Source organism: Urocampus carinirostris, chromosome 9 (assembly GCF_059441175.1).
Source record: "Urocampus carinirostris isolate Australia breed hairy pipefish chromosome 9, RoL_Ucar_1.0, whole genome shotgun sequence".
Classification (NCBI taxonomy): Eukaryota; Metazoa; Chordata; class Actinopteri; order Syngnathiformes; family Syngnathidae; genus Urocampus; species Urocampus carinirostris.
In genome coordinates, this window is record NC_142357.1 from 1,686,313 (window position 1) to 1,713,223 (window position 26,911).

The 26,911-nt window shown below is 40.1% G+C and overlaps 1 protein-coding gene across 2 annotated transcripts; it reads right to left on the minus strand.

The window, feature by feature from the left end:
• Positions 1 to 917: 917 nt before the first annotated feature.
• slbp (stem-loop histone mRNA binding protein) lies at positions 918 to 25,656 on the minus strand. Of its 2 annotated transcripts, none has more exons than XM_088344182.1 (8): positions 25,468 to 25,656; positions 14,262 to 14,381; positions 7,668 to 7,781; positions 6,826 to 6,891; positions 3,689 to 3,811; positions 3,434 to 3,589; positions 3,247 to 3,355; positions 918 to 1,076 (listed from the first exon to the last, which is right to left on the minus strand). In XM_088344182.1, exons 1-8 carry the CDS (start codon positions 25,533 to 25,535, stop codon positions 1,005 to 1,007), a joined length of 828 nt encoding a protein of 275 aa, XP_088200308.1. In that variant the 5' UTR covers positions 25,536 to 25,656; the 3' UTR covers positions 918 to 1,004. The 2 variants fall into 2 exon arrangements, with proteins under 2 accessions (XP_088200308.1, XP_088200307.1); XM_088344181.1 differs by having other exon boundaries at positions 6,826 to 6,897; positions 25,468 to 25,655.
• Positions 25,657 to 26,911: the final 1,255 nt, after the last annotated feature.

A 26,911-nucleotide genomic window follows, 5' to 3' on the forward strand; every position in this document is an offset into this window, starting at 1 on the left:
TAAGGCATCAAGGAAATGGTTTTATGATTCTAAAATGAATAAAGTAATCGATAATAAGGAAACCTGAATACTAGTTGAAAATTAAAGTCAAGTGAATCAGATGAAAAATGTCAAATTAGTAACATTTGAACGAAAGAAGTATTTTGGCATGGTTATAAGAGTTTGTGGAATAAAAACGTGAATAATGAGTTATTTTTGTAAAAATTTGATCTGAAAATGTTGAAACATTCATAAGTTACAAACTTAAATGATATGAATTTGAAATGGGTAGGATGTAAACGATTCATTTAAAATTTGCCGAGAGAATGAGAAGTAGGAATTTAAATTATGAGTGAACTGTAACTGTGGATGTTAGAGAAAAAATGTAGAAGAAATATTTTGGAATGGGAACAGTAAATCAGATGAAAAAGGTAAATGCTAAATTTAAAAAATATACAAAAATGTGACTAACTGTAAAACTAACAATGAATATGTGAAAATAGGAATGGATACATTGCCAAAAAATGGTCAGCAGATTAACAACAACCTTAATCTTAATAGTGTGCAGGCTAATTGCAAGTAAAAATGTTCTTTTGTAAAAAGATTTGGACATAAAAGATGGGGTGATCTTCCAAAGGCAATGCTCACAAAAAAATCTTCAACATAGTAACAGGAAACAAACATTACAAATTATTTTTATCAAAAAAAATATTACCACCTTTACAATGATTCATTAAAATCAAACCTTACACAACACTGAACTATAAAGGAAAACAATTGGCTGTTTGAAGCACATCTTTGGACACTAACACGGAGGATAATTATACTGACTTATGACTGTAAAGAAGCAGTCCCTGAGAAATTTGTAATCTACTTAAATTCTGACAAGGCACTGCTTTGAGTGAATGTGCAGTTTATACAGAGAACAGCGACTTGCATCCATTAAAGAAAAATAAAAGTCTTTATTGATAGGGTAATAAAAGTAAGATAAGTATGAGATGTATGAACATTGACAATACAAAGAGCTATGCCATGTCAAGATCTGTGGCAGTTTCAGTCTTCTGCATTTTGACTGGAGTTCCGTCACAGTCCTCACCCTGAAAGAAAGAGAAAACTATCAAACAACTCTTCCCTCCTGGATTTTCAGCCTAACCCTAATTCAGGGTCCGTACACCTTTTTCAAGTCCAAACTCAAGCACTTTTTATTTAAGTCTGCTATTAAACCTACACTGAAACGACCCAACCTTCATCCAGAAAGCTTGTGTAATTATTGACCCGCGTCAAACCTACCGTTTCTTTCTAAAGTACTTCAAAAAGTTGTGGCACAGCAGCTGAACGATTTTTTTATCTGAGAACAATCTTTTTGAATCCACTCTACTGAGACCGCACTGATTAAGGTAACCAATGATCTTCTACTGGCAATGGACTCCGGCGCTTCATCACTCTTGCTGCTGCTGGACCTTAGTGCTGCCTTTGACACTGTGGACTACAATATCTTACTGGAACGGTTGGAATAATGGATTGGTCTCTCAGGAACCGTCCTCTTATGGTTCAGATCCTACCTCTCAGATAGGACGCACAGTGTTAAATATGGTGAAATGACTTCTGAACCCTTTAGTGTTACCTGTGGAGTTCCGCAGGGTTCAGTACTTGGCCCCCTTTTTTCAGCATTTACATGCTTTCATTCGGTGATATTATTCCCAAGTATAATATCAGTTTCCATTGCTACGCAGATGACACAACCATATCTTCCGATGGAGGAATCTGCACACTAAACTGTGGAAATTTGGAGGCCTGCCTCACTGAGATAAAAGAATGGATGTCACTCAACTTCTTGCGCCTTAACTCTGAAAAGACCAAAATGCTAGTTATTAGTCCATCTAAATGCAGTGACTTGTTCTCAAAAACGGCTCTGAACATTGACAAATGTAATATCACCCAGAGTGAATCAGTTAAAAATGTAGGTGTCATATTTGACCCTAATCTGTCCATTCAAACACACGTTAAAAATATTAATAGAACAGCTTTTTCCATCTTCCTAACATTGCTAAAATTCGCCCTATGCTGTCTTAGTCGGATGCCCTACTCTCCAGTCTCATGAAGTCCAATAATCAAGAGCCTTCAGCTGGTACAAAATGCTGCAGCGAGGCTTTTAACGAAGACAATAAAGTTTGATCACATTACCCCAATTTTAGCTAACCTGCATTGGCTCCCTGTTAGCTTAAGATGTGATTTCAAGGTTATTTTGGTAGTATACAAAATCATGCAAGGACTTGCGCCCTCATATCTTTCAGATTTAATTGTCCCCTATGTTCCGGTCCGGAGCCTTCACTCTGAAAATGCTGGTCTACTAGTGATCCCAAGAGCCAAGAAGAGATCCGCAAGTTCGAGAGCGTTCTCCATTGGGGCCTGGTGCTGTGGAATGCTCTTCCCCCTGAGATTCGATCTGCAACCTCAGTGGAAATGTTTAAATCTAAGCTTAAATCACACTTCTATTCTATAGCATATGAATAACCTATATTTTATGTTGACAATATCTGGTATTATTTGCACTCATGTAGGTTTTAGATCAGGTGATGGTGTCATAATAGTCTTTGGTTTGCAATAATCTGTGGTCTGTGCAGCCCTTTGAGACCTCTTCGTGATTAAGGGCTATACAAATAAACATGAGTTGACTTTCAAAGCCATTTTTTCAATTTCTCCATTACCATTAAAAGATGTTAATCATGTATTTTGCAGAGCCACACATAGATCTGTGATTGACGTATGTAATTTTTAATCTTGCATGTGCATTTATCATCGCATATTATTTCTAGATCTTGAGTAAGTAATAAATTTATTTGTTGATACAAATCTTTAACCATCCATGTGAGTTTACTACTAGAAAACACTAACTTTAGGTTTTTTGCATGGCCTATAATTGATATGTAATCCTTGCGGTAAAACACATATTAGTGCCCTCTTAAGGTGTAGCAGACAATGGCGCTTCATAGGACTATGCCATACAAAAAGAAGGCAGCTGCTGTTAATCACGAGGAAAAAAATGAACTGGCAAGGCCAAGCCACTAGAGAGCAGTGTCGACGTTATTTTTAAGCACTTTTCAATCCTTGAAAACACAACATTAAAATGGAAGCATTTGCAAGGATTTCCAGCACCAGCAAAAACCCTGTGTTACAGCAGGACATTTTTTAATCTATAAAGTTTGAAACCTCAATGAAATATGTCAAAAAAGTTCTCAAGGGTTGCAAGGCACTGAAAAACCTCACCTCTAGTGTCAAGTTGCGAGTGCTGAAAGAGCATGTGCCATTTCCGCTGTCCGTCAATAAAGGAAAGTCCAACTCAATGTCCATGACATCCTCCAGACAGAGCTCCTCGCTACAAAAGCATAGTAGTACAAAACACATAAAAGAGAATACCATCTTTTTGAGTTTAGTCTACCTAAGATAAACATACTCATTCCTGGCTTCAACCTCCCCGCCTTCTGCTGCTGGTGGGTCCCAAGCATGCAATTTGACCTTCCACAGTTTAATCTGCTGGTCCCAGGACCGCCTACTGTATTTTCGAAATTTATTAGGAGTCTTTGGATGAACACCGGACTGTCGCATGTGCCTGAAATGGAAGGTTAAATCAGCCATCTAAAATTCCAGCAGTCCCCCATCTAGGGACTTATGAAAACATCGTTTTTTTTTGTTATTCCTGGTGACTTACTTAGGGATTTCTTTGACATATCGGTCATAGGCCAACGTATTCTTGCCATAGTTGATCTGTTTCTGTCGCCGCACCAACACAGTCTCATCCGTTTCAATGTTATCACCTTCTTTGGAGTCGCAACTGCAGAACCAATGCGGAAAAAAAATACATTGCAAATATGTATGAGGGATGAAAATGGGTCGGTGGGGGAGCTAAGTTTCGATATACTGTACAACAACAAAATATTGATATGTTTATCTTGACTGAATTTAGCCTCAAGTCGCTTGAAGAAAAGCAGGTTAAATTGAGGTTGGTGTAGTTACTACACCGATATATTTTCTACAGCTCGCCGGCTCCAGACCAGCCTAACAACCAGGGTAAGATTATCTCGAAAGATGCATTTGGAACCCCTGGTGTCTCATGTGTGAAATATTCACGTGTTTCTAGCATTTCCATGGACTTTCATAATATGGAGCATCATTTTTCCTATCCTGCAATAACATTTTACATGCAGGCTTCACTATATTGTCATTTAAGCAAACTCTTTTGACTGTATAATTGCAACAGTTGTTTTATAGCCATGTGTTTTATCGCTATGCCAATTAAGAATGCTTGTCAAATGGCCATCAGTGCTTTCATTAATATGTAAACTATAGCCACTTTTGATATTCTAAAATTTGACGCAAAAACCTACAAAGATGGAATCAATCAAGTTTTTGACATAGGTAATATATTTTATATACAGGTCCAATTCACATGACATGGGTAAAATAGTTTATACAGGGAGTGCAGAATTATTAGGCAAATGAGTATTTTGACCACATCATCCTCTTTATGCATGTTGTCTTACTCCAAGCTGTATAGGCTCGAAAGCCTACTACCAATTAAGCATATCAGGTGATGTGCATCTCTGTAATGAGAAGGGGTGTGGTCTAATGACATCAACACCCTATATCAGGTGTGCATAATTATTAGGCAACTTCCTTTCCTTTGGCAAAATGGGTCAGAAGAGGGACTTGACAGGCTCTGAAAAGTCAAAAATAGTGAGATATCTTGCAGAGGGATGCAGCACTCTTAAAATTGCCAAGCTTCTGAAGCGTGATCATCGAACAATCAAGCGTTACATTCAAAATAGTCAACAGGGTCGCAAGAAGCGTGTAGAAAAACCAAGGCGCAAAATAACTGCCCGTGAACTGAGAAAAGTCAAGCGTACAGCTGCCAAGATGCCACTTGCCACCAGTTTTGCCATATTTCAGAGCTGCAACATCACTGGAGTGCCCAAAAGCACAAGGTGTGCAATACTCAGAGACATGGCCAAGGTAAGAAAGGCTGAAAAACGACCACCACTGAACAAGACACACAAGCTGAAACGTCAAGACTGGGCCAAGAAAAATCTCAAGACGGATTTTTCTAAGGTTTTATGGACTGATGAAATGAGAGTGAGTCTTGATGGGCCAGATGGATGGGCCCGTGGCTGGATCGGTAAAGGGCAGAGAGCTCCAGTCCGCCTCAGACGCCAGCAAGGTGGAGGTGGGGTACTGGTATGGGCTGGTATCATCAAAGATGAGCTTGTGGGGCCTTTTCGGGTTGAGGATGGACTCAAGCTCAACTCCCAGTCCTACTGCCAGTTTCTGGAAGACACCTTCTTCAAGCAGTGGTACAGGAAGAAGTCCGCATCCTTCAAGAAAAACGTGATTTTCATGCAGGACAACGCTCCATCACACGCATCCAAGTACTCCACAGCGTGGCTGGCAAGAAAGGGTCTAAAAGAAGAAAAACTAATGACATGGCCTCCTTGTTCACCTGATCTGAACCCCATAGAGAACCTGTGGTCCCTCATCAAATGTGAGATTTACAAGGAGGGAAAACAGTATACCTCTCTGAACAGTGTCTGGGAGGCTGTGGTCGCTGCTGCACGCAATGTTGATCATGAACAGATCAAAGCACTGACAGAATCCATGGATGGCAGGCTTTTGAGTGTCCTTGCAAAGAAAGGTGGCTATATTGGTCACTGATTTGTTTTTGTTTTGTTTTTGAATGTCAGAAATGTATATTTGTGAATGTTGAGCTGTTATATTGGTTTCCCTGATGAAAATAAATAATTGAAATGGGTATACATTTGTTTTTTGTTAAGTTGCCTAATAATTATGCACAGTAATAGTCACCTGCACACACAGATATCCTCCTAAAATAGCTAAAACTAAAAAAGCCCCACTCCAACTTCCAAAATATTCAGCTTTGATATTAATGAGACTTTTGGGTTCATTAAGAACATGCTTGTTGTTCAATAATAAAATTCATCCTCAAAAATACAACTTGCCTAATAATTCTGCACTCCCTGTATACAGGTACAATTCCGATTAATCTGTTCTCTCGTTAAAGAGAGAGGATCTTGTTCTTCAAGAAGGATTACTGAAATAAAAACATAAGAAAAAAAAAACTAGAATTAAAGGTTAAAATTGCCAAATGTGCGACTTATAAAGCTAAAGTGTGCCATCCAGATTAGCTCAAGCTGCATTTGACCAGTTAACCTGGATTTCTTTACCCCTGGACAACTCCACGCAGACTTAGTGCAACAGTCAGGTTACATCCGCACTGACTTGGTGCAACAGTCAGGTTGCTTTTGTAATATTGTCACTCAGATCTGCATGCCAAGAAATTAAAAATACAAACTCACCAAATGAATCATTAAAGTGTGTTGGCGTTGCAGTTTTGAAGTAAGGCTTCAATTAATTGTAATAATCTATCCAAGCAATCAGCATTCTTTTTTTTTTTCAAAAGATCTAATGTTTGTATGACAACATACAGGCTACAGTACTCTTCTCCACCCGATTGGCAAGAAACATAGAAATTTGGTTTGAATTATCAGTTGATGTATCATCCACGGGCGATGAGCCTCGCTTTTAACATAACAGTAGCAAAAAAGCAGAGCCTCACTCGGTTCATTCTCTACAAAATCTCACAAAATCTAACCCACCACCGCAATAACATTTTCATTGAATCTACACAATTTACATAGCTCACTCTTTTTGAGCTCAAAATGGTGATTTTCTCTAAAAGGTGAGAGATGTTTAAGGCTAAATGTAGTGCTGATCATTCATGCTAAATTAAACGAGTACAAAGAAAATGAAAGAGGAATGCATCTACGTACATACCTGCCGGATGAGCCGGAAGAATTCTTTCTCTCCCTCTGAGTGCCTTCTGCAGCAAGTATCCGCCTCCTGTAACTGAACAGGATTGGAATAGCGTGCTTGAGTTGTATTCAAAAACCTTTGAAACAAGCTTCTGTATTTGAATCGGGGTTCATACACCCTTCTTATGGCCAAATTCAAGCAAAAAATGGTGTGAATCATGTATTTTTTAATCTTGCGTGTGCAATTTTCAAGACAGGATGAATATTTTTTAGACTATTCTCTTCCAATACAAATTTTGGATATTTTGCTTACCATTTTAGTTGCATAAAGTTTTTCCCATTGGAATTTACTAGTGGGAAACACTACCTTATTTTTTTTTTTTTTACATGGACCTTAATGAATGTCCATAATGGAGAAATAATACTCGCACTAATACACATTTCATAATGACCTGTTTAGGTGTAGTATGTAGCAAACCGTTAGAAAAAAAACTCATAATGAAGAGACTAATCTCAGTGAGTTATCTTTCATGCGACTGGAAAGCACCGACTCTCCCATTGTGAAGCGTTAGATCTCTCTAGTGCACTTTTGCAGCATGCTGTGCATGGATTTGTGTCCATGTTTTACAATGTTTAATACCTTTTGTTTTTTGAGCCACCCTTCATTAAAACTACAACCTCCCGGCATCTTCGTGTGATTTATAATTTTGGGTGCACTTGTCCTAATGCACCAAAAGGGGGGCCATGACGCTTCACATGACAATGCTAAATAGCACTGCAAACGCAGCTTCCATGTCAGCGTTATTTCTAGGCAGACTTTATTATTCAATTTTTTTTGTAATGCAAGGAGAAGCTAAACATTACCGCTGCATGTCTCGCTGCACATCTCTCCTCATCTCTTCTTCCGTAACCTGGCTGTCCCAGTCATTTTGTCGAGCATAGCGAGATAACGGGCCTCTGCCTTCTGGTGTAGTAAAACTGGATAGGGAAAAAGAGCAGACATTCAAACTTCATTGTATTAAGCGAGGAAGAGAGATTGCACTACCATTTAGTTGGGGAAAAACTAGGGTCACTTAAGTGCTTGTCACAGTGATTCCACTAAAAAATATTTTATATCAAAACACACTGTGTGAATAAAATCAGAATTGTTTTGATGGTTTGCATTACATACCAATATACTTGCATATAAGCCTGGCTCCAATACTGCTTTAACCTCTTAGCGTTCAAGTAAAATTTGCCTAAAATTCCAAGCCAAGACATACCATAAGTAAATTGAATGCTGTTCTTGAATCGTTTAAAGAACTGTACGGTCTTTCTTGAAAGTTAACACAGCTCCCGTGTTATTTTCGCTACTTTTGTGATTTATTGTTTTTGTTTTTTGCTTACATCTTAAGTGGCTGCCTTGCAACACCTGTAGCAATTTGGATTACTTTCTATCCTATGGATATGGGTTTTAACACGCAAAAATGCGTTTATTCGAAGAATCAACTCCTCGACCTGAAGAATTCTCGAGCCGGCGCGTTCCCCCTTTTACCTAACGAGGTGAGGCGACCCTACCGGGGGTGCAGAGCTGGTGCTAAGGTAAAGGCTAAGCGGCTAGCGGCGATATAAGCCCTCGGTACCGTCCATAATCATGGGGAATGTCAACTCCCTACCAAATAAGATTGACGAACTGGCTGTGCTTGTGAAAGACATCAAAGCATACAGGGAATGAAGCTTGCTTTGCTTTACGGAAACGTGGCTCACGTCTAGCATCCCGGACGCTAACGTCGCGCTAACCGGCTTCTGCGCTGTTCGGGCTGACAGAGGCACAAAAGTCAGTGGGAAGCACAAAGGAGGGGGACTGGCTATCTGCGTGAACACGAGGTGGTCTAACCCCGGGCATGTAAAAACAAAGGTTTCTATCTGCTGCCGTGATGTCGAACTTTTGGCCGTAAGTCTGCGTCCCTATTACATGCCCAGAGAGTTCGGACATGCGATTGCTGTTATTGTTTACATACCACTGCGCGCTGATGCGGAAGTAGCGTGTGGCGTCATCCACTCCGCGGTGGCAAAGCTACAAACACAACACCCGGAGGCTGCAATGTTAATCTCTGGGGACTTCAACCACGTGACTCTTGATAAGACACTGCCCTCTTTCGTCCAGTATGTGGACTGCAAGACCAGGGGAAATAGGACTATTGACCTTCTGTATGCAAACATCAAAAATGCTTACAGTGCAAAACCACTGCCTGCCCTTGGAAAAGGAGACCACAACCTCATTCTGCTTAAACCACAGTACAAACCAAAAGTGAGGAGGCTACCAACAACCACACGCTCTTTTAGAAAATGGTCCACCGAGGCAGAGCAGGCTCTGAGAGACTGCTTTGGACAAACGGACTGGGATGTCCTGCTAGAGTCTAGCAGTGGGGACATTGATGAGATGGCAAACTGCACTACTGACTACATTAAGTTCTGCATGGACAATGTTGTTCCTATAAAGACTGTATGCTGCTATGCCAACAACAAGCCTTAGATCACGAGCGACATCAAGTGCCTTTTGAACCAAAAGATGAGGGCCTTTAAAAATGGTGATCAGCAGGAGCTAAAACGAGTACAGAAGGAGCTCAGAGTCCAGCTCCGGAAAGGAGCAGTACAGGAGGAAGTTGGAGCAAAAGCTGCAGAACAACAACATGAAGGAGGTGTGGGAAGGGATGAAAACAATTACTGGCTGCAGCACCAAGCAGGGTGTGGCTGTGGGTGTAGATGTGGGGCGAATCAACCAGTTGAACAACTTTTTCAACAGGTTTGACCACTCCGCCTCATCCTCACCCCTGAGTACGGCAGCTGTCCTTCCCCCTCCCCCTCTGGACACTAGCATGGAAGACATCCCCCCACTAAAGATAACTGCAGCCCAGGTGTGTGGAGAGCTGAGGAGGCTGTGAACCAGCAAGGCAGCTGGTCCAGATGGAGTATCCCCCCGACTGCTGAAAGCCTGTGCGTCTGAGCTGGGAGACCCTCTACAGCGCATCTTCAACCTGAGCCTTGAACAGGGGAGGGTCCCTCAGCTGTGGAAAAGATCCTGCATCATCCCAGTCCCAAATAAATCAAGACCTGAGGAACTCAACGACTTCAGGCAGGTCGCCCTGACATCACATGTGGTGAAAACCATGGAGCGGTTGCTGCTGCACCACCTGAGGCTACAGGTCTGTCACGCCATCGACCCTCTGCAATTTGCTTACCAGGAGAAGGTGGGAGCGGAGGATGCTATAGTATACATGTTACACCGATCCCTCTCTCACCTGGATAGGGCTAAGGGGGCTGTGAGGATTACATTTTTGGACTTCTCCAGTGCCTTCAATACCATACAGCCTCTGCTACTGAGTAGGAAACTGACAGAGATGGGAGTTAGCTCACACCTTGTAGAATGGATTACGGACTACCTGACAGGCAGACCCCAGTATGTGAAACAGGGGGGCTGTACATCGGACACTGTGGTTAGCAGCACAGGATCTCCGGAGGGGACCGTGCTCTCTCCGATCCTATTCACTCTGTATACATCGGACTTTAAGTACAACTCTGAGTCCTGCCATGTGCAAAAGTTTGCCGACGACATTGCGATTGTGGGATGTATCAGAAATGGGCAGGAGGAGGAGTACAGGAAATTGATTCAGGACTTTGTCCGATGGAGCGACGCAAACCACCTGCACCTGAACACCACCAAGAACAGGGAGATGGTGGTGGACTTCAGGACAACCAGAACTCACCCGGTTCTTGTAACAGTCAAAGGAGAATGTGTAGAATTTGTCCAAAACTACAAATACCTGGGTGTGCAGCTGGACAACAAACTAAACTGGACTGCCAACACAGAAGCTCTATGTAGGAAAGGGCAAAGCCGACTTTACTTCCTTAGAAGGTTGGCCTGTTTCAAAATCTGCAAAAAGCTCCTGAAAATATTCTATGAGACAGTTGTGGCAAGCGCCCTCTTGTATGCGGCAGCTTGTTGGGGAGGCAGCGTCAAGAAGAAGGATGCCTCTCGTCTCAATAAACTGGCTAGGAAAGCGAGCTCTGTTGTGGGCAAAGAGCTGGACAGCCTAACAACAGTAGCTGAGAGACGGGCACTGGAAAAGCTGCGGTCAATCATGGACAATACATCGCATCCACTACACAGCATTATCTCCAGACAGAAGAGCAGTTTCAGCGACAGACTACTGTCACAATCGTAAACAATGCGTAAAAATTGATGATGTTCTTTCAGCGTGGTCGGAAGTTTGTAGTGGGGTACCGCAGGGCTCAGTACTAGGACCATCATTATTTCTGTTTTTTGTGAACGACCTACCTGAGGCCATTCAAAGTAGTGACATCTCAATTTTTGCCGATGATGCTAAACTGTCGGCTTTCTTACCAAAAACCCAGGTTACAGGAACAATTGATTCTCTCCAAAATGACATTAAATCAGTTTTTCTTTGGTCCGAAAAGTGGCAACTGCAATTGTCATCTCATAAATGCTTAGCACAGTCGTTTTTACATGGTTCTGTTCTGCTGTATAACATTAATGATCATGATTTGCATGTTGTTACTGAACATAAGGATCTGGGTGTCACTCTTACTTCAAACTTAAAGTTTATCACGCATATCGCCAAAATTACCAACAAAGCCAATAACATAGCATCAAACATTTACAGACACTTTTACAACAAGAACCCAGCATTCTTAGTTCGAATGTTTTGCGTTTATGTTAGACCCGGGTTAGAATATAACAGCGTTGTGTGGAACCCTTACTTACTCAAGGACATTAACCTACTGGAAGGAGTTCAACGACGGTATACGAAGCGGATACCTGGGATGCACAGCTTGTCATATCCGGAAAGACTACAAAGACTGAACATGGACTTTTTGGAGCTCCGTAGAATTCGATTTGATTTAATTTTTGTGTTCAAAGTACTGCATGGAATGATCGATGTGCCTTTTGATAAATTTTTTGAGTTCTGTCGTGTTGATGGTTTACGTGGTCACAGATATAAGTTACGGGTGCCTAAACCTACCAGCAACTTGCATGGAAACTTTATTTCTTTCAGGATACCAAAAATTTGGAATTTTTTGCCTGACCGGGTTATTAGTGCAAATATGGTGCAAACCTTTAAGCAAAGGTTGGCAGAAACAGATCTGTCAGATTTCCTTAGGGGAGGGGGCGTAAGGTGACCATATTTGGCCATGCTCACTCTCAGCATTGGTTTTTTTTCTTTGTGTCATGTTTTGATTAATGTATCCAACAATACCTTCAATAAACATTTCATTTCACTGTCTTGTACTACGGACAGACTGAGGAGATCTTTTCTTCCTCATGCCATGAGGCTCTTTAACTCTACCCGGCAGAGTAAAAGCCCACATTAAACCACACCACCTACATTGCATATTACCGAATTTTATTGCAATATGTATTCTGTGTCGCACTATTTAGATATTCTATATAACACGCTACAGTGGGCATTTGCACGTCACACTGGGTATTTGTATATTGTATTCTTTTAACTTTATTATTGTATTGTTCTCAGCTCAGGGATGCTGCTGGAAATGTGAATTTCCCTTCGGGGATGAATAAAGTATCTATCTAACATTTAGTAATTTGAGTTGACAAGTTAAAGGATTTTATTGTCAACTGAAAAAGAGTAGCATGGAAATCTTAGTTGGAAAACAGGTGAGACAATAGTTAGAAGCCTTACGAAGTGCCTTACCAAATTGGATCACAATCTAAAAAATCTAAACATTTATTTTACACATTTTTCTAATGGTAGGTCAAGGCCATTCCAAAAGTCGCTATTTGGAGACGACCAGTTTACAACACAAAACCTTTGCAAATGTGTATTTTATTTTGGCCTATTTTTAGAAATTGTGAAAGAGTTGGAAATGTTTGGCTTATCTTTCTAGAAGTGAATCCATGATTGTGAACACTTGCGAGTAATAATGGTGCATTAAAATGAATCACGATTGGCTTTGCACACGTTTACCTTTGGCTCTGATTTGAGTACACACCGTAAATGTGTACATATTTACGTTGATAATTCATATGCTAACCAATATGTCAATCCACATTCTAACAGGTCACAATTGGCTAAAGAATTTTGAAGCAGAATTGCTCATGACATTTTTTTTCAAAACAGGTCTTCATAGATTGTCACAGGCTAAGGACCGTGAAAAAAAAGCTTGCAATTGGCCAAAAGTGGTGTCGATCAAAATGTCAGAGGTTAATGGGGCTATTGAAAATAATCTAATTCATCCATCCATCATCTGCTACGCTTATCCTCAGTAGGGTCGCAGGTGTGCTGGAGCCCATCTCAGCTTTCTTCGGGCAGCGGACACCCTGAACTGGTTGCCAGCCAGTCGCAGGGCACACAGAGACAGACAACTCACTCGCTCATTCATACCTAGTGACAATTTGGAGCAGCCAATTAACCTGGCATGCATGTTTTTGGAATGTGGGAGGAAACCTAAGTGCCGGAGGAAACCCACGCAAGCACGGGAAAAACATGCAACCTCCACACAGGAGGTTCGATCTCATGACCTCAGAACTGTGCCGCACACGTGCTAACCACTGCACCGCCGTGCTGCCCAAATAATTTAATGAGCATGTTTGTTTCTAAAAGGGAGTAACGCAACCGAACAGGCGGATTACGACAAAGATTGTCAAGCAATACAAATATGATTATAGGTGGATTTTTTTAATCTGTCTGCATTATCCTGTGTTTTGGAGTAAATAATTTACATGGTTGGATTCACTGAACAGTGCTGGATGTAACCAAGGCATATTTGCGTGGAATCGTGTTTCAGACTGATCATGATGTTTCTGCTATGAGTATATTTATTTTCAAATGTCTTGTCATGTCTTGATTCCCAAAAGTTTAAGTCTTTGCAAATGCTTCGTTATCGATATCGTTAAGACACAACTTTGTTCATCAATGGTGGCAGACCGTCGGAACAATTAGGGGTTAAAATAACCAGTTACTAAAGGAAATTCGTACCCATAATATTAATAAAAAGTACGTCGATAGTAAAGATCAGTATGTTGGTACAAGATGTAATAACGGCCCTAAAAAAGAATCCAGCCAGATCTGACCAGCGGGTATTAAAACACCGAACCACCCAGCCCGCACAAATAAATTTGAATTGAGGGATCGAGCCCAAACCTGAATTTTTAAATGTTATTAGTAGGGACTCGGCAGCACGATGCCAAGCGTGTGGTGTGTCTTGGACAAGTACAGCCTGGCGGTGCTCATACTCTAATATATGGTAGTATGTGGTTATTTATGGCTTTAATCAGAGTTTGAGAGCTCTGTAATTTTTCCCCACTGTCATTTTCTATTGACCTGACTCCCATAACGAAAACTGAGAAAATCATTCTTAGAAAATTAAGGAAGCAAAAACGTAATTTCCTGACTGTTTATTGAAATAATAGTAAACTTCACCCATTTATAAGCTTACCTGGTATTTCTGTTTCTAGTGGGAGCCTCATCATTACGATCATTAGAATCTTTTCTGGACCGCAAGCTTCCATCAACACCTCGTTTCCTGCAGCTGGACGAGCGTGATGGACCCTGAGACCTAATCATGGAAGAAAGCAGATTTAGATTGAAAAATAACTATACATTTCTAACCAATCGAACATTCATATTAACTAGGAAACCTATTTATCTACCCTGTTCATATCCCTCGAGAGGGGTGACCACCAGCAAGACAAACACAAACAAAAACAGAGAAAAAAGTGAAAAAGTAGCAAAAAACACACACAAAGATCTTTGGACCATGGCCAACCCAAATGCTCAAACACCCAAACAAGTTAAGCACCTCGGCACCCAAGTTGGTCATGCTTTCGTCCCTCCAGATGAAACGGGACACAAGAAAGCAGCCATGTCACTCGGGTCAGGGTGACACAACACACTATTCTGTTCAACAGCAGGGCCCGACAACTTTCACTGGTTTACCCCTGCCACATCATACGGGTGTCCTGCCCATCCCTTAGAGCAGGGATGTCAAACTCAATTGCACAAGGGGCCAAAATTCAAAACACACTTAAGGTCGCGGGCCAACCAGGATAAACATTAATTGAACACACTTAAACTGAATGCTTTTGGAACATAAATATGAATAAAAACAGACAAGAATATTATATTTAAGTCAAGTCAAGTCATTTTTATTTGTATAGCCCTTAATCACAATTAGTCTCTAAGGGCTTCACAAGTTATTACATATAAGATTAGGTTACTCGTATGCTATAGAGTAGAAGTGAGTTTTAAGCCTAGATTTAAACATTTCCACCGAGGTTGCAGATCGGATCTCAGGGGGAAGAGCATTCCACAACACCGGTGCCCGGATGGAGAGATTTAAATCTTAAATCACTTATAAAAATATCTTGTTAAATTATAATTAATAAACTTAGAACTTAAACAACTTAACATTAAAATAACATTCAAATTCCTTTGCTCCTATGTCAATGTATATATTAAAAAAAATTAAATATCCCAAAATATTTTGCCCTCCTTAACATATATCCTGTCAAAAGTAGAAATATGAAAATGCAACAAAACCTGGAAATATACATAAAACATGTATTTTTCAGAAATAACAAACATTACGTTGTCTTTGCTCTTATGACTCAAAAGCTTAGTCTTCACCACATTTATTTTTGATGATTTGATAAAAATTTTGAAAAGAGAATAATGCCAGAGCCAGTGTCCCACAATCAACAAACATACCACTTTAAACTTGTCTCTTTCTTGCAATTACTCAAGATCGGTTAAACTCATTTTGACCCTTTTTTTTCATACATATTGGTTTCAAAACCCAGATGCAAGCAGTTATTTTGTTAAAACGTCACATTCTGAGAACAGGGAGCCTGATGTGCTTACCTTTGGCGCAGACGGAGTAGGGCGAGAAATGGGCGGGAGTGCTTGCACGTTTTGCATAGCTACACCCATCACTTCCACTCCGATGTTTTGGCGTATTTACAATTTGTTCCGTGGATTCATCAAAAAGTATCTCAACACAGAACAGATTATATAGTGAGCTTTTATATAAAGGATTTTGTAGCGTTGTACAGCCAAAACGATTTTTTTTTGTGTGAAGCCTTGACTGTAAATCGTAGTGAAAACGTGCCCGATATATTCTGAAAAGTACTGCTTTGCATTTCAGCTTTGGTTTGGCTTTGGGTGTATCTGAACAGGAATTATGGCTCAAGTTTTAAACAAGATGGAGAAAAATTTGCATGCAGTTAAATTTGTCTCTGAGCCATTGGTACTCATAGAAAAAGCCATATATGGCTCGCGAACCAATGGTTCCCGACCCCTCGTATATAGTGTAGTATACGTCATATATGAAGGAATAGGTACAGTGACTAAAACTTCAGAATATGATGTCCAGGGATGAGGGGCGTTGTTCATATTGACACGCCATTAATAACAATAATGTAAAATGGTCTTGCGAGTCGGATATGATTACACGGCGGGCCGGGAGTTTGACACATGTGCCTTAGAGGGTGTCTAAACATTCCACTATCCTTTTACAACGCCTCTCCACTCATTCCCATCACCAACAATAGCTCTAGCTTCCACTACAGGGAGTGCAGAATTATTAGGCAAGTTGTATTTTTGAGGATGATTTTTATTATTGAACAACAACCATGTTCTTAATGAACCCAAAAGTCTCATTAATATCAAAGCTGAATATTTTGGAAGTTGGAGTGGGGCTTTTTTAGTTTTAGCTATTTTAGGAGGATATCTGTGTGTGCAGGTGACTATTACTGTGCATAATTATTAGGCAACTTAACAAAAAACAAATGTATACCCATTTCAATTATTTATTTTCATCAGGGAAACCAATATAACAGCTCAACATTCACAAATATACATTTCTGACATTCAAAAACAAAACAAAAACAAATCAGTGACCAATATAGCCACCTTTCTTTGCAAGGACACTCAAAAGCCTGCCATCCATGGATTCTGTCAGTGCTTTGATCTGTTCACGATCAACATTGCGTGCAGCAGCAACCACAGCCTCCCAGACACTGTTCAGAGAGGTGTACTGTTTTCCCTTCTTGTAAATCTCACATTTGATGAGGGACCACAGGTTCTCTATGGGGTTCAGATCAGGTGAACAAGGAGGCCATGTCATTAGTTTTTCTTCTTTTAGACCCTTTCTTGCCAGCCACGCTGTGGAGTACTTAGATGCGTGTGATGGAGCGTTGTCCTGCATGAAAATCATGTTTTTCTTGAAGGATGCGGACTTCTTCCTGTACCACTGCTTGAAGAAGGTGTCTTCCAGAAACTGGCAGTAGGACTGGGAGTTGAGCTTGAGTCCATCCTCAACCCGAAAAGGCCCCACAAGCTCATCTTTGATGATACCAGCCCATACCAGTACCCCACCTCCACCTTGCTGGCGTCTGAGGCGGACTGGAGCTCTCTGCCCTTTACCGATCCAGCCACGGGCCCATCCATCTGGCCCATCAAGACTCACTCTCATTTCATCAGTCCATAAAACCTTAGAAAAATCCGTCTTGAGATTTTTCTTGGCCCAGTCTTGACGTTTCAGCTTGTGTGTCTTGTTCAGTGGTGGTCGTTTTTCAGCCTTTCTTACCTTGGCCATGTCTCTGAGTATTGCACACCTTGTGCTTTTGGGCACTCCAGTAATGTTGCAGCTCTGAAATATGGCAAAACTGGTGGCAAGTGGCATCTTGGCAGCTGTACGCTTGACTTTTCTCAGTTCACGGGCAGTTACTTTGCGCCTTGGTTTTTCTACACGCTTCTTGCGACCCTGTTGACTATTTTGAATGTAACGCTTGATTGTTCGATGATCACGCTTCAGAAGCTTGGCAATTTTAAGAGTGCTGCATCCCTCTGCAAGATATCTCACTATTTTTGACTTTTCAGAGCCTGTCAAGTCCCTCTTATGACCCATTTTGCCAAAGGAAAGGAAGTTGCCTAATAATTATGCACACCTGATATAGGGTGTTGATGTCATTAGACCACACCCCTTCTCATTACAGAGATGCACATCACCTGATATGCTTAATTGGTAGTAGGCTTTCGAGCCTATACAGCTTGGAGTAAGACAACATGCATAAAGAGGATGATGTGGTCAAAATACTCATTTGCCTAATAATTCTGCACTCCCTGTATATTTAGACCTCTTTCCTGCAGTGCACTCATAACACCATCCATCCACGTCAATCGCGGCCTCCCTCTTGGTCTCCTTCCATTTACTTCTGCTCTGTAGATCCCCTTCAACATTTTTTCCTCTCAAAGTATCAAAACCAACCGAGTACTCTCTTATCCACGCACTTGCTCAGTTCCACTACTACTACTCCAGTTCTGTCTCACAATTTCATTTCTCAATCTCTCCAATCTTGTCACTCCAAACATACTACTCAAGCACTTAATCTCAAAAACATTTATTTTTTTTCTCAAATCTGCGTTCAGGCTCCAATTCTCTACATCATACACAGTCGCAACAATCACACTCTCATACAGTCCCCTCTAAATATCCATACTCATACTCTTGTTGCTCATCAACACTTTCCTCAGAGCACCCAAAACCTTGCTTTCTTGATTCAAAAGGCAAACGCAAGACAAACTAGGAAACCTAAGCAGTTCAATTCTGTGTTATTGTTACAAAGTGTTTCTGCCCTTTGCTTTCTGTGAGGTCTTTTTGAAAGGTGGTCATCACACTGCTTGAAACTTGTACGTAATCAAGATTCCTATATTGTATCATTAAATTACACTGGCTCAATCATGTCTGCATCGATTAACATCAGGTGCTCAGACAGACCTTGGTGTTCTTTAAAGAAGATGTCCACGTTAATTGTGTGTACAAAGTGTATTACTGAGCATGCTGTAGTGGTATTAAAAAAAAATTCAAAAACAAACAATATTGATTTCAACAATAAACAGAAATACATGAATTACCATACTATTCTTTCTACTCATACGTTTTTAAAAATAACCTATACTGTATGTCCAAAAATGATCATTTATTTTACAAAACATCAGCCTTACATAGAGGGACCCGAGATATTTGTGCGCCATCTTGCTGCTCAACGGGTACCTAACACCCAAGAGACCTGCAAAAGGCCGGGCAAAATATTTTAAAGAAAGATGGTGCAGTTGAGCCGCTTTGAGTGTCTCTAGTTAGTATTCTTCCTTGTGCTGTTTGGCACTAATTTTCGTTTAAACTACACAATAGCACGCAATCTATTGATCAAAAAATACACACTGTCCCTCTAATGCAGGGGTTTAAACTAATTTTCACTGAGGGCTACTTAAGTGTAACGGCAGTCTTAAAAGGGTCTGATGTAATAAATGTATTTGTTTGGTTTGTAAAATAAATGTTCAGTTCAGATTCAGTTCAGATCTACTTTATTGTCATTCTAGTACACGTGTATACAGAACGAAATGTCGATACATCTGACCCGCACAGTTTCCTCGAATGTACAGATGTGACTGCTTATTCATGTAAAATAAATTCATACATTATTAGATTCACAAATATTACAGGTACATCAAAAACAATGTTGCTACACACATGTTATAAACTAGACAAAACAAAGTAACAACATCTTTAGACATTTTAGGAATCGTTTATTTCTCAATTTAACTAAATTGATATGGAAACACTGCCACATAGCGGCGGCGTTGAGCCGTCACTTTGTGGGTATAGTGGAAAATTAAGTTTAGTCAAAGCACTCTTTTCACCCATTTATTTTTAGATGCTGAGGCTTAAGCCCTGGCGGGCCACGTAAAGTGATGTGGCAAGCCACATTTTGGCCCCACGTTCGATGAGTTTGAATGTTTTAATGCATTGAATTCTCAGTATCACAAATACTGAATAAGCGCTGGACTTGGACGTTATCACACAATACTAGGGCGGCAACAACTGGTTGACTTTGTCGACAAAAATCGATAATAGAAATAGTCAAAAGCAAATGTCATTGATAACTATTGCGACCAGACACAATTTTCAAACGGATGGAGGCATCTCCACGTGAAAATAATCTCAGCTGAGAGTCGTGGATGGACAATAGCAAACACAGTCTGGAGCGGTAAAAATTAAAATAAAAAAAGTTGTGAAATTGTCATATTCCATGTATGTTTAATCAGACATGTGGATGACATGATGCCATTAGTATTTTTTCCCCCACTAAATATCGCCCCCACACATGGACGAGTGTATGTATGTACTGGTCATACATCCAAGGGTTAAGTACTCACAAACAAACCAAAACAATTTTTAAAAAAAATGCACTTTTCTTTTCAAATCAAAAATCGCATCGAAATTCTGGTCTGAAAAATTGCAATTAGATTATTTTCCCCCAAAATCGTAAAGTTTGCAAAGCAGTGCTGTCATGCAAATAGTTCTGTGACGCACAGACATTTAAAGACACGTGGAACTAAAGGGAGCATACCTCACCTTGGTAAGACCTAAGTAACGTTTGAACCAATACGGTTTTGATGACATGCTTTGTATATTTTAGACACGTATATTTTGCTATAATAGAGGGCTTGAACATTATAACAGACTGTTCCTGATAAACATACAGTGCATCCGGAAAGTATTCACAGCGCTTCACTTTTTCCACATTTTGTTATGTTACAGCCTCATTCCAAATTGTATAAATTTAATCTCAACCGCACTGTGTTAAATATGGTGAAATGACATCTAAGCCCTTTAGTGTTGTCCGCAGGGTTCAGTACTTGGCCCCCTTCTTTTCAGCATTTACATGCTTCCATTAGGTGATATTATTCGCAAGTATAAAATCTGTTTCCGTTGCTACGCAGATGATACTTGAAAATATCTTCCGATGGAGGAATCTGCCACACTAAATTGTGGAAATTTGGAGGCCTGCCTCACTGAGATAAGAGTGGATGTCACTCAACTTCTTGCGCCTCAACTCTCAAAAGACCGAAATGTTAGTTATTGGTTCCTCTAAATGCCGTGACTTGTTCTCAAAAACTGCTCTGAACATTGACAAATGTAATATTACCCAGAGTGACTCAGTTAAAAATTTAGGTGTCATATTTGACCCTGTTCTGTACTTTCAAAAACACGTGAAGACTATTACTAGAACAGCTTTCTTCCATCTTCGCAACATTGCTAAAATTCGTCCTATATTATAATTCACGCATTTGTAACTTCCCGCCTCGATTACTGTAATGCACTACTCTCCGGTCTCCCGAAGTCCAAAATCAAGAGCATTCAGCTTGTACAAAATGCTGCAGCAAGGCTTTTAACCAAGACAAGAAAGTTTGATCACATTACCCCGATTTTAGCTAACCTGCATTGGCTCCCTGTTAGCTTAAGATGTGATTTTAAGGTTCTGTTGGTATTATACAAAATCATGCATTGACTTGCTCCCTCATATCTTTCAGATTTAATTTCCCCCTATGTTCCGGTCCGGAGCCTTCGCTCTGAAAACGCTGGTCTAATAGTGATCCCAAGAGCCAAGAAGAGATCCGCAGGTTCGAGAGCGCTCTTCCCCCGAGATTCGATCTGCAACCTCAGTGTAAATGTTTAAATCTAAACTCAAAACACACTTCTACTCTATAGATAGATAGATACTTTATTCATCCCCGAAGAGAAATTCACATTTCCAGCAGCATCCCTGAGCTGAGAACAGTACAATAATAAAGCCAATATACAAATACCCAGTGTGACGTGCAAATTAGAGGTAAGATCGGGCCAAAAAAAAGCACCCGAGCCCGACGCAGGCCCGAGGGGTATTAAACCCGACCCGGACCGAGCCCGACTAATTAACTGGATTTGCTGGCCCGGCCCGAAAGGGGCCCGAAATTACATATTTTATTTATAAGGAGGGGTGATTTATGATAACAAATTAAACTCTGCCTTTTGTTACAACATCTAGGCCTAAGTTAAATAAAACTGTATAAACATTTACATCTTTTATATTTCTGTGTCTGCACTGCAGATGTTACATTAAGCGACAATCTGTCATTGACGTTTTTTTTTTTTGAGGTAGCGAAAACATTTAAGGGCGTCCGTCATTTTGACGACTTGATCATTGGGCCATAATCCACAGCAGCAGTAGTAGTACGTCCTTAAGATTTTAGCGCAGCACTTTCATTGAGGGGGTGTTGACGTGTTGTGCCCTTTTCCGACTCCTATGCAAATTCCCCCCCCCCTGATCGTATTCTATATAAAACGCTTATTAAAACAATAAAGCGAGCTAATTATAATAATTGGGAGATCCTAGTCTATATAACGCGTTTATTTAAACAATAAAGCGTGATTTTATTCTGCAAATTGCGTTTTTTAACGCGGATGAAAATGTCACTAACGTCAATGTACGCTTCCGACAAAAGCGATCGTATTCTATATAAAACGCTTATTAAAACAATAAAGCGAGCTAATTATAACAATTGGGAGATCCTAGTCTATATAACGCGTTTATTTAAACAATAAAACGCGATCGTATTCTACAAATTGCGTTTTTTAACGCGGATGAAAATGTCACCAACGTCAATGTACGCTTCCGACAAAAGCGATCGTATTCTATATAATACGCTTTAAAACAAAATAAAGCGAGCTAATTATAATAATTGGGAGATTCTAGTCTATATAACGCGTTTATTTAAACAATAAAGCGCGATCGTATTTTACAAAATGCGTTTGTTAATGCGGATGGAAAAGTCACCAACGTCACTGTACGCTATGATTTCCGCAATCACAACTAATTGTACACAAATAATATTTATTTGATTTACTATAATATCCGTATGTAATGTCTTTTTTATTGTGAATGAAACCCTGGTTGCATTGGATCCCGCGGTGTAAACAAATTGTTGTTTTTTTCATTTAAAATCGGAGGGGGGGAGGAATTTGCATAACTTCTTGTTGGTCCGACTCAATATCGGGGATACCAGGCCAAAATCACGCGAATTTGCGGAGGGGAAGATTATTAAGAGGACAGCATTCACGTCACGTCACGTGCACAGAGCATGCTCTGGCTCCGTTAAAAGCAATTACAGCTCCTTCTCCGTTTTATCCAAATTATTTATTTTATAACAAGTATTCCTTGGTCTAGTATCCATACATAGTTTAAGTATATATTTTTAATGAACATATATTTATAATTATTAATTTAAAAAAAAAAAAAAAAAAAAAAAAAAAAAAAAGCAGAACCGAACCCGACCCGACCGTATGACTGACATTTCAGGCCCGACCCGGCCCGAAATTGCCTCGGGTTCGGGTTCGGGCCATAAATCTTAGGTCTAGTGCAAATGCCCACTGTAGCGTGTTATATAGAGTAACTAAATAGTGCTTCACAGAATACATATTGCAGTAAGATTCGGTAATATCCATAGCATAAGAATAATCTATATATTATGTTGATAATATGTGTATTATTTGCCCTCATGTGGGTTTTAGATGAGGAGATGGTGTCATAATAGTCTGTAATAATAGTTTGCAATAGTCTTTGATCTGTGCAGCCCTTTGAGACTCTTTGTGATAAAGAGCTATACATATAAACATGAATAGACTTGACCTTAGTCGATTCCTGGACACAAGAACAAATCAATGGAGGACCCACTGGTGGTCAGCATTTATTTGCGCTGTTCTGACTTTCCCCAGAGTCTGATTTAAATAATGATTTTTTTTCAATGTAACAAGCAGCTAAAGCTACGAGCTGTCACGTTTGTTTTGGTGGCCATTTGTGCAGGGCCTGTTTAACTTACGGCTTACACAAGCCTATCACAGTCGCGCACACAATGCTTGCAAACTTTGCCGCGTCTTTATTCAGATTCAGATCTACTTTATTGTCATTCTAGTACACGTGTATACAGAACGAAATGTCGATACATCTGACCCGCCCAGTTTCCTTGAATGTACAGATATAAGTAAAAGTTGTATTGTAATATGGCTACGTATAGTATTTTACCATAGTGCCGATAGTGCAAGAGTAGCAGCTAACCAGATGTGCAAAATGGGCAGTCAGGTTAACAAGTCAGGTAAACAGTAACATTAACACTGTAACAATAACGCTGTAAGTACAATAGTGCAGAGAGCAAATGTGCAAGGAGTGGCAAGCTATAAAGAACTGCCAGTAGTGCAAAAAGTCAAATTAGCAGCCGTTTAGATTTAGGTTAACTATATGTTAGATTGACCATTTAACAGTCTAATGGCCAGGGGGACTAGACTACTGCGAAACCTGGTGGTCCTGCACCGCACACTGCAGTACCTCTTCCCAGAGGCTAGCAGAGTGAACAGTCCATGATAGGGGTGAGAGGGGTCCCCGATAATGTTCTTAGCATGGGATAGGCAGCGCTTCTGGCCAATGTCCTGAATGGAGGGAAGTGTAGTCCCGATTATTTTCTCTGCTGTCCTCGTTACCCTCCTCACACTACCCCAGTCGGTAGCGCTGCAGCCTCCACACCACACAGAGATACAGCTGGTCAGGATACTCTCTATGGTGGCCAGTTTCCATTGAAACTTGCCTCTGTTAAAACCCGAACCGTAACAATACTTGCTGGCCAAACTCTTCATCACTCAAATCACCAACTGGAACTATGAATCTTCGGAAAAAAAAAATTAAAAAAAAAAATGCTATATCTTGCGATTGCATTGTCACACTACATCACACCGCGATATCAATTCAATTTCGATAACTTCTGCATCTACAGTTTACAGGATACAAAGACGTTAACTGGATTTTAAAGTATTATTTATATGCTTGCCCTTTAAATGTACAGAGGTTTATAAAACATTTTGGGGTCTACTAACTGAGCTTAGGTTGCTTTTTTATTATTGAATGAATCCAGAGTATCTTTAATAAAAGATGTGTTATTCATTGTACCAAATTTTCTCATGTTATTATTTACCACATAATTAAATGAACTTCATTTGAAATTTGAGAAAAAAAATGATAATTACCCGACTACCGTAATTCACTCATCGTTTCAAATGTCGGTAACTAGACAACAAAAATAGTGGTTAGATGCAGCCCTACAGGCAGCGGGGGGCATTAGTTTTTGCAAAAGAAATCCATGCAAAATAGATCAACTGTAGTGTTCCTTGGTCTTACTTTAGTATTCACATTATCTGCCTCACTGTAAACGGAATAGCTTAAAAAACTATTTCGGGTAGGTGCACATGCTTTGTTGAAATGATTGAAAACATTGTGTGCTCATTTTTGACATTTTATTTACATTTCCTACTTTTTGATGTCATTTATTAGTACTAGTATCTAATTTTGTCAACGAGAGGGCACGTCTTACTTGCCTTCCTTTGTTCAAGAGAACAGGGACCGTTTGTTTCTCCCGCCATTTGGTTCATACAGTACTTTGCACTTACTGTTCGCCCAACCAGAATATTATTAATGCAACAAAAAGGCCAACCTCAAATAGGAAACCAAGGTTTTCATTGAACGTCAAAAAGCAATGCTGTTTTTCTCAATTCGTCATTTAATATTTTATTGAGAAGGACGTTAAAGGCTATGGAGAAGTAGCTAGCTCTAGGACAACCAGATATAACGTCGTCACAAGCTATCAATTCTATGGACTTTTAAACACGAGCCATAATGTAGCCAACTTTATATTGCAGCTGCGACAAAATGAGACAGTCATACAGCAAGGACACTGCCCAAAATATGAGATACACTTTAAATAAAAAAATGGGTTACTTGTCCTCCAGTTGAGCGTTGTGTATTTCTCCAGTTTCGTGTCTTCTTCTATTAGCCAAATCAGACATCTTATTGTTTTTGACAATTTGTAATGTGTTGCAACAGAGACTTCAGAGATCCTTCATCAATGGACAACAAACACCCGCCAACACTGGAAGACGCGCCACCAAATAGTCATATGACCGGAAAAGGCTGGTCCCCATTTGTTGGGTTGTGACGTCAACATCCCGAGCAATGGCCATTTATTATTATTATTATTATTATTATTATTATTATTATTATTATTATTATTATTATTATTATTATTATTATTATTATTATTATTATTATTATTATTATTATTATTATTATTTACTATTATTGTAGAATGTGAGGTGCCCATTCATGATGTCAGTAGGTCGACGAACGTCGCGAGAGTTAGTGCGAGAGTGTACGGGAGCGCGAGAGTTTAGTTTTGGGAGTTTGGTGTGTTTTCAATAAACCGGGATGACGGTTGTCTCTCTCCAAAGAGACTGACCTTAAGAATTGCTGAGTATTTTTACATGAACGAGGAGCAATCCATTACCCACACAAAACTACATCTCTGTTCGCTTTTTAATCACGTCCAATTTAAGGTTTAAATCACATGGGCGTAACCAGCACACACAAATTCAAAATTCTCTTTTCATTAATAAAGGACAGCATAGGCTAAACGCTAGATAAAAAATGTGACCTACCACATCATTTTTTTGTGCTCCACAGGGGCCTAAAATGTTGGAACGTCTCGGAACAAATGGTTCAACACTGTTTTAACCAAAGACTATATTTTCCACAATGCCTGTCAACTAATACCCGCAAACTGACTCAAGTGGAAGGACAAGTAGTTATCCAAATAATTACCTGAGTAAAAATAAGAAAGTACTTGGTGAAAAAAATATCATTTGATTTTTTTTTAAATATTGATTCAAACAGATCATCAAATCATCCAAGTCCATCCAATTAACATCCATCCATCCATTATCTGCACCGCTTCTCCTCAGTAGGGTTACGGGGGTGCTGGAGCCCATACCAGCTATCTTTGGGCAGTGGGCAGGGACACCCTGAACTGGTTGACAGCCAGTCGCAGGGCACACCGAGACAGACAATTCACTCGCTCATTCGCACCTAGGGACAATTTGGACCGGACAATTAACCTGACAGGCATGTTTTTGGAATGTGGCAGGACTGAGCCTATTTCGGATGCAGATCTAGGGAAAAGCTTGGGTGGGACACTTCTACGATGGAAGGGCTATCAAAAACGGAATCCCTGATTTAGAGTGTGTGTCACGGTTGCCATGGCGCCCAATTGGCCTCGCCCATTGACACCAGCTGAAACTTGTTGATAGATTGCTCCCTGAGACTACTTAAACGCTGTCCTGTGAGTTGCCTGGGGTTGAGGCGTCTGAAAAACACTGTCTTGATATGC